General features: G+C 41.9%; 1 protein-coding gene across 1 annotated transcript; it reads right to left on the minus strand.

Moving 5' to 3' along the window:
• Nucleotides 1-1826: 1826 nt before the first annotated feature.
• LOC125314253 (phospholipase A1-IIgamma-like) lies at nucleotides 1827-3402 on the minus strand. Its single transcript, XM_048276153.1, has 2 exons — nucleotides 2668-3402; nucleotides 1827-2523 (listed from the first exon to the last, which is right to left on the minus strand). Exons 1-2 carry the CDS (start codon nucleotides 3334-3336, stop codon nucleotides 1906-1908), a joined length of 1287 nt encoding a protein of 428 aa, XP_048132110.1. The 5' UTR covers nucleotides 3337-3402; the 3' UTR covers nucleotides 1827-1905.
• Between the last annotated feature and the right edge of the window lie 5912 nt (nucleotides 3403-9314).

Consider the following 9314-nt stretch of genomic DNA (forward strand, 5'->3'; position numbering starts at 1 on the left):
CACGGAGTAGTGTTAACCCATATCCTAATCTGGTATTTTTTTTTTAGGGTTATAGGAAGTAGCCCCGAGGTAGGGCTTGTATATACGTTCTTCCTAGGGTTAACAATAAATAAATAAAAAGATAAAAATAATGGGTCGATGACGTGCCTGGGATGTCGTCCTTTTATAACTTGAGGCGTTTTGGTATGGTTGTTGCGGGCCCGGGGATTGGGGCGTGGCACCCGCTGTCTTCACCGACATTTTAATAATTAAAAGGAAAAAATTAAATTGCCATCCTTACCTTGTCCCTCGTAGGCATGGGCACCTTCTCATAAAAACTAATTTGACCTCTTACTTGTCTGGCAATATTTCTGTTCGTGGGAACAGTTTCTAAGCATAAATGATTATGTTCCCGAGAACAGTTTAATGCGTTTGATAACTATACAAAACTTCTATTCCCGAAATTGAAAAAGAATAGAAACGTGTTTGGTATGACCCTAAAAATTAAGGAGCTTGCTATTTTACGATCTGAAAATTTAGACTATGCTTCTGAATGACACTTCCATATTTCTTTAAAAAAAATTCATTTGCAAATGTATGTCAAGTAAATATATTTTCTTCTAGTCAAGCCTATGTTCGGTTTATGTTGGTAAAAAAGGACCTGAGCTTTATAAGAAGAGTGTATATACATCGCTTCATTAACACTTAATATAATACAATGGACAAGGTGGATTGAAAGTGTGTAATCAAGAGAAAAAAACCTACTTTTCTACTTGAAAAAAGAACAAACAGCAGAGCCAGAGACAGGTTAGCTTTTAATTGATATTCAGATTTACCTTTTTCAATTTTTTTATTTTGCCATCATCTTTTCAAGTTGTTGATTTTCATCTTCATTTTGAATTTCCAGGCTTTTTGCCTCAGAACTAGTAATTTGCGAATACAATGGTAATGTTTAAAATATGAGTTCATTTTGGATGGATTTGGTTTTGACTTAGATCGAGTTGGTTATTGGTCACATAAATTATATGGCATGATAGTTAGTATATATGGCTTGAATGGGTCGATACGGTCCGCACCCGTTTGTAACTCACTCAAATTTGACCCAATCCATCGGTTTGTCACCTCTATGGGAAGCTAGTCCAATCTTGCATGAGGTTTATCTTTTCCTTTAAGTTTTCTAATAATAGCGGTCATTTTCTATTTTCGAGGGAGGTAAATCACTCCATCTCTCTTTAAATTCTGTTTTAAGATAAAATCAAGTGTCTTGGATTAAAAAAAAAAATACTTAGAAACGAAATTGGTTTTTCTAATATCAAAATAAATCGTTAGAAGTTACAAAAATAAGCTTTTACAATTGTTACATATGTTTTGGGATAAGTGTATTGAAAGTCTTAAAACTTGTCTCATATGAGTAATTCAGTCCTAAATCTATCAAAAAGTGTAGTCAAGTGCTCAAAATTATCACAAAAGCGTTTGTCCAACTAAGTCCTTTCGTTAGTTGTATTTTTTGAAAATTTTATGACTCGATTGCACTTTCTTTGCAAATTTTAAGACTATATTGCACCTTCTTGACAAGTTTAAGACTTGATTGCTCTTTTAAAAAGTTTTAGGATTCGATTGTACTTTTGTGATAAGTTTTAGGATTTGATTGCTCTATTTGAAAGTTTTAAGACTCTCTACATTTTCGTGATTTTAATCGAGAAACCGAGACACGCCATCCATGAAGGCAAAAGAAAACTCTAACCCCGTAATGTTATGCACAAAGGCATAGGCGGCTCGACAATCGTTCGAACTTTCTTAACGACAGCGACGGCCTTCGAAGCGCTCGCGTCAAACCCCATTTTTTTCGTGCTTTTTTTCTTTGCTTTTCCTGGAAAAGACTAGGAGTGGGTGCACAAGCGTATGCTGTGCCTCTATTGACCTTTTTTACATTGACGTAACCTCGCCATCCTCTTCATGGTCCATCAACTTCCAGGACCCGTCTTCCTGCTGAACCATGCCCTTGTTCTTCTCGGACCGCCACGAGACCGGCACGAGGTACTCGTCCTTCAAAGCATCGATTCTCTTGTTCACGAGGGAGACGTCGCGGTCGATCTCTAACTTGAACCCTCCTTTCGACCCCTGCGTCCCCGCGACCCCGTGCAAGTAGCACTCCAAGTTGTGCCAACTTGTCGCGTTCCCGGGGCTCTTCAAGTACTGGGATTCTCGAGTGTCGATGCCCAACTCCACCCCGACTTCTGAATAGCCCACGATTGGATAGCTGGGGACAATGTCAAAGGCGTTACGGACGCGTAAGGCTCGGAGGTCCCGGTACTTGGAGAATGCCTTCTGGAAGTTGGAGTCGCCGACTTTGGGGCTGGCAAAGACTATGGCCGTCACAGGACAAGGCCTGCTTCTTTGATCTTTAGGCCGGTTCAGTCCATTGGCGACGATGTCGATCGCATTCAGCGTCGCGATGGCTGCGCCCAAGCTGTGGCCGGTCACAGTGATGCTGATCTCCTCATTCTTGAACAATTCCACTAGTCTTTTTACTTCTTGCAGAACCTGCCATGGAACAAATCAGACAAGAAACCCAAAAGAAAAGATGAAATCGCAATCTCTCCTGATCATACTAATGATTCTGCTCTATCACGTACTCTTTCGATTCGACCCGATCTGACTACCTAGCCGTTGTAGATCGAAACCCACCTGATCTCTGGCACTAGTCTTGTTGAACGGTGAGCGCGAGTCGTTGGACGTGTATATCGAGTACCAACCCTGATGCACCCTAGGATCGCCCGCCTCCCCCAGGATCTTCGAGGCCGAGACCAAATCAAACTCGAAATCGTCCACCCACTCCAACGTCTGGAGCGTCCCCCGCCAGGCGATCACGATGTCCCTCCTCCCAAGCACGTCCTTCCCCTCGTCCGTCGCCACCGCCACGTACCCGATCCAGTTCGATTCCTTGCTCCACGCCTCCCTCGACAGCGATCTCACTAGGAATGCGTCCGGGACTTGGATTTGCGACGTCGCGTACAAGAACTTGGTCACGCTGTACTTGAATGGATTCCCCAGCTCCAGGCCCACCTTGGAGAAGAAGTCCCGTCTCGCATACCGGCAGCTCCCCGCGAACTTCGACTCCTTCTCCGCCGTGAAGGCGTCGTAAGTGGCCTGCGCCATCTCTCCATAGTGCACGACATACCTACGGAGATCGATGTCGAGAGGGTCCAACAGGTCCTCCCAACTGTTCTCGCCGCTCAGGATCTGCCACTTCTTGGATATGCCATCCGCCGTTTTCTTCCTCACGAACTTCCTTGACACGGCGTTCATGATTTTCTTCATCGTGATCCTCCGTCGGACGAGGGTTTCTGCCGGCATGGTCTCGAGCGCTCGACTACTTTAACCGCATCCGAAAGAATCTGTCGAAAGAGAAGGGGTTAACTAAAGTTTGTTTGGGGTTAGGAATGTATCGCATGTCATTCCTATATAGTATTCTCTGCGGCCTCACGCCTCATCTAAAATACATTCCAAAGTGTTAAATCGATGGTTACTTGAAAAAGAAAAAGTAATACCACGAAAAATCACAGATCGATACATTGATGATAAAGTTATCCTAAATTAATTTTTTAACCACAAAAAATCTAAAATTGATACATTTGTGACAAATTAATCTCAAACTTGTACATCTATAATAAAATTACCTCACATTAGTTTTCCTTAAATTTTACTGTCAAATTGCTGAGTTTGTTGTACCAATTTGGGATTTTTAGCTTCTGTTTGTAATGTACCAATTTGGAATTATTCGTGGCATTAACCCAATTTCAATGACATTAACGAAGGATAAGTTTATCACAACTGTACCAATTTCAAGTTTTTGGTTGTCAAAAGGTAATTTTTGGGTAAATTTGTCACAAGTGTGCTAATTTAGATTTTTCGTGATCAAAAATTAATTTGGGATAACTTTGTCATCTATGCAATTTAGTCATTCAGAATGGCATAACAAGACGAAATTACAGGGTTTGCTGTGGCTCCACAATGAAACTTAGCGATATGACCAAGGATGAATTTCATAAGAAGTAGAGAGTTTTCTAATGGTTAAGCAATAGCAATAATTCGTTTCTAATTAATTTCATTTCATGATTTTTATCGCTCTAAAGCTCGACTTAACACATGCGCATCTCCTTCCTTCAAAGGGACCTAACTTCCTATGATATGAAAAAGATAACATTTTTAAGGATGTGGCGAGTTCTCATTTTACTTTGACCCTCTCCACGCCAAATGATTCCTCTCTGAGTCCTCTCTCTACCCCGAAAGCTCAAGCTCATCATTTCGTCCATGGTTGTCAATACCTCACAGCCATCGCACCTCGACGGTCATGGCGGAGGTTGATGCTCCCGGATCTGGTGACGTCAACATTCACCGGAGAGAGAGAGAGGCTTGTGTGTTTTGGTGACATGTGCAAGTTATATACCTTTCGACATACTTTTATTTATTTGACTATGGTTAATTTAACATACTACGTTGCTAATTTATCATATGAAGTGAGGCTTTAATTTTCTTTTAGCTCGGAATGAAACTTTATAGAGAAATAGAATTGGTCTTACATACTTAGAAAATGCTCAACGCAATGTACTCTAAACGACGTACGTGTTCTTTGCATGGAGATCTCTCCGGTGAGCTCATAACTGGACCATCTTCTTGTAAACATGAAAGGCGAATCACATGCGTACCCAAGAGAACCAATGGCCAGCAGAACATATGATTTCCCATCTTCCTTCCTTTGCTTTTGTTTTAACTCTTAGTCTATAGTGGATGATCATCTATGGCTGCGCCGACATCGGCACTGGAGCTCCATCGCCTTCGACGGCCATCCACCTCAACTGTTGCCACCCCTCCGATGCCTGTAGTTTCTCTCTCTCTCTCTCTCTCTCTCTCTCTCTCTCTCTCTCTATATATATATATATATATATGTATATATATATATACACACACGCGTCCGTGTTGCCTGCGTGCATGTTGTCCGAGGTTACAAGTTGCAACCTTGAGCCTGAGGTTTTTTTTTTTTTTTTGGTCGCAGTCTTAAACCTGAGATTGCCAACCATAAGAAACCACAAAGCATACACAGGCATCGAGGAGGGAGCAACAAATCGTATAGTATGAGCGACACACCAAGGAGCTGCAGGAAAATTACTAAAAAAATTATGAACTTATTGCAATTATGCGAATTCATTTTAATTTCTTTTTTTTTTTCTGCCAATTGAGTTTTAAAAATTTTCAAATTTTGTCAATTAAGTCCATCCGGCCAATTTTAGTTGGAAATTGATAACATGGACCCCAACCATCCTGCGTGGTACTACCGGCACCGACATGCATTTTTTTTTTTCTGTCTTTTTTCTTTTTACTTTTAAGGACCAGTAGAGCTATCGACCACTAATGATGGTTGCGACCCACACCTAGATCTGAGCAAGGGCCGCGAGCCCTCACTAGCTATCACTTTCATGGTTGTCAAGCCATTAAGCCTTGTGACCATGCTGAGGCTCGAAGCTCTTCAGATTTGGTGGCTTCATGCTTCGCCACAGAGAAAGTGGGAAAAATTATTGAAAAAGTCATAGACCTATTGAACTTTTACAAATTTAGTTTAAAACCTTTTAATTTTGCCAATCCAATCCTAAACCTTTTGCATTTATGCCAATTCAGTCCTAAACCTCTTGTATTTATGCCAATTCGGTCCATTTGGCCAATTTTGACCGACTTGCGTTGACATGGATCCAGTTGGGGCTGATAGGGCAATTTTCAAAAATATTTTAATATTTTTTTCAAATTCTTTATTTCTTTCCTCTTTTTTTTTTTTTTTTGTTTATCTTCATCCTCCATCGAGTGCCGGCAAGGTCCACTAGTGCTGCCACAATTGGGTGAGGTCGGCCTCGCCTAGTTATAGCGTCACGCCGCTATCGCTAGGCGAGCTCGACCTCAACCGCCGATAGTTGAACCTCGCCTAGCCTCGCCGGATCTAGGCAAGGCCAAGCGATCATAATACTAGATCTATCCATGGATGTTAACGTGAGGTTGGCGGTGATGCAAGCAGGTGCATGCAAAGGCTTGGGAAGAGGTGTCGTGAGGAAGAAGAAGAACAATAAGTATGAAAAGAAATAAAAAAAAAATTGAATAAATATTAAAATATTACTAAAAATTTCCCTATCAACACCGACTGGCCAAAGTTGGCTAGATGGACTGAATTGGCGCAAAAGGTTTAGGACTGAATTGGCAGAAAAAAATGATCTAGGATTGAATTGGCAATATTAAAATGTTTAAGATTGAATTGACAAAATTAAAAAGTTTAGGACTGAATTGGTAAAAATGTAATAGGTTCGGGACATTTTTGACAATTTACCCAAGATAGTGAGAGAGGGGTTGTTTAGAGAGGGTACTTAGAGAAGAATGGAGAGAGAAAGGTGTTCAATGTTGACGAAGAGGAAGGCCTTCGGTCGTCCGAAGAAGAGTTTGGATTCTCTTATGATGGTGCCCTAAGGATGGCATGCTAGGATGACACGTTCTGGTGCCTCTTGCGCCTTCTCGGTGTAAGCCGAGCGCCACCGCTCGCCCGCACCGGCCTACCTACCCAGTGCCTTTGGTCGCCAGCCATTGGAAAAATTATTTTTTAAAATTCTCAAAAAAATTATAAAAATTTTTCCCTAGATTTATTGCATGAAAGTGTTTTAGCAATATTATTTTTTAACAAATTATAAAAAAGAAGTGTTTCATGATTTGGTTAAATATAGAAGTATTTAAATAACACGGGTTAGGTTAAGTATGGATTGGGTCGGTTATGAAAATAAGTCAAAACGGATTCAATGAGTCAATATGGATCGGACAATTTTTGAGCCGACTCGGTCTAAACCCAATTCGATCAACCCGTTTAACACCTCTACTTCTTAGGCACAAGGCAAATCACAAAGCGGTGCCCAAGAGATCCAATGGCCAGAACATATGTTTTCCCGTCTTCCTTCTTGTTCGCTTGACTCCTAGTCCATTCTGGGTGCTACCACGCCTAGTTTGCACGCACATTGTCCGAGGTCGCAACCTCGAATTCGAGGTCTCCAGCCAACAAGAGACCCCAAAGCAGACAGAGGCATGAAGGAGCAAAACTGAAATTGATTCGACATAGTAGAAGGAATTATGTAAATTTGTTTTTTGGTTTGCCAAGAAGAATGGAAGGAACTCATCGGAGGTCACGCCTCGCGTCGGACTTTTGTCGAGAGAAGGCGTCTCATAAGTCTGAATACATGAGACAAACCCCAACTAGAAACATGCAAAAGAGACAAATCGACAACCAACTTAACAATTCAATCGAGCCAAAGATCTGAGATCGAGACATTTACTAAATTTTTTGAGGCATAGTCGTCAACTATATTAATTTTGATCATATTTTATGGTTTTCATCACAGTTAAGCAATGAAGGAAATGAATTTGACCGGACCATTAACAAAGTTCTCTGATCAATTACTGCACTGGCCCAAAGCTCACTAACAATCCGTCGATCCATCTTAGACCTTTGATACACTTCAGCATTCGATAATGGCCTTATGGCTCGAGAGGCAAACTAAGCTCTACATATTGACAGCATCGTTATGTGCAGGGGCTTGGATTTCGGCCGCAATGCCCCCCAATTCGACATTGGCCAAGTTCGAGTAGCGGATGGCCCGCCATGGACAGAATTACGAGGATAATCTTGAGAAGGCAAAGCGTTACGGGATCTTTCTAGAGACCTTGCGCTTCATCGAAGCATTCAACTACAATGCAGCTAGTCGGAGATACAAAGTGGGTCTGAACCAATTTTCGAATTTGACCACGGAGGAGTTTCTCGCGAGATACACTTGGTTCTGAGCGACTTCTAGGAGCTCGAATTCATCTAGGGAAACTACTTTCAAGTACCAAAGTTTGACTCAAGTCCCGGATAGCATGAAATGGGTTGATCAAGGAGTTGTTCACTGTGAAGACCTGATTTTCCGTCAAATAAGCGGAGTAAGTAATGTCAAGCTTGAATTATGCAGGATTATGAATTGGGAGCTTTAATAATTGGCGCGGTGAAGTGTTGGATTTTGGTTCATAATTGGCCCCATGAAATCCGGAATTGGCGGATCATTAATTGTCATTAGTTATCTTCGAACCGCAAATAGAACAATCACGCGAAGTTTGGTTCAAGATTGAGGCACGAAGGCCCCCAACCGACCGCCACTCTTCCACCGAACTTGAGCCTCTAAAAAAGGGGCTGATTTTCTCTCTCTTCCTCTCATTTGCTCCCCCTCGTTTTCCATGGACAGCCTCCCTCTTCTTCTACTTCATCTTTTTCTTCTCTTCTTTGGTGAATCCACCCAAGCGACTCCTCTTGCTCTCGTGCCCACGCCGGCAACTCCCTAGCTAGACAACCACTGTCCACGAGCTGTTGTAGGCCTCGTGTCCCAGCTCTCGACGTCACTTGCCTTGCCGCTCCCGCTCGGTGACCCGCATGATGCCACTTAGATGAGAAGGTCGGTTTGAGCTCATCCGGAAGGCAACTCAAGCCCCGTTTCTTCGTATGAAGTCCTAAGGTTGTGGTTAATTCGAATCTATGGGCTGATCGTCGAAGAAGTTAATGGAACATCCTCAATTTGAGTGTCACCGAAGTAGTAGGAAGGAACCATGGTTTGTTTGGCGTCAATTCAACCCCGTTGTCTTCGTACATAATCCTAGGCAAGTAGATATCTATCCTTACCACTAGATTGTTCATTTGTCATTGGTTTTAGTATGAATTCTCAATGTTTGAAAATGGGTATGATTGTGAGTACTCGGGTTTGCATGATGGGGACATTGGTGGTTCATGAGCGATCCGTTACATGAGTCGGTGCCTTTAGGTATTGGGTAAGTGAAATATGTGAGCCGATCGCCTTGGCTGTCGATGATTCTTGACGAATTGGAGTGGGGCTGTGTAAAAGGAGGTTCGGCTATATGGATTGGAGAAGGATATATGAAGTTCGGTGCATGCATGATGAATTCGTTGGTTATGTGGTGAACGTCTGTCTTTGGGTAGGTTGAAAGTAGAGCACAGATCGTCCGGCAGGTTTTGTGTGAGAAAACTTGGCCTAGTTGAAATTACTTGGGCTAGGAATTGGAGCCATATCGAGTGTCATCATTTTAATATGTTGGGATCTAGAATTGAAATTAGTTCATATAGCTGAACTACAAAATGGTATGTCGGACTCGTGTTAGCTGTTTGAGAATTATTATGCTCAATGAACGGAAATTTTTTTCCGACCAAAAAACAAAATTAAGAAATCAAGATTTACAGAATAAAACTACTATAAGAAAACAAATGATAC

This window comes from Rhodamnia argentea, chromosome 3 (genome assembly GCF_020921035.1).
Source record: "Rhodamnia argentea isolate NSW1041297 chromosome 3, ASM2092103v1, whole genome shotgun sequence".
Lineage (NCBI taxonomy): Eukaryota > Viridiplantae > Streptophyta > Magnoliopsida > Myrtales > Myrtaceae > Rhodamnia > Rhodamnia argentea.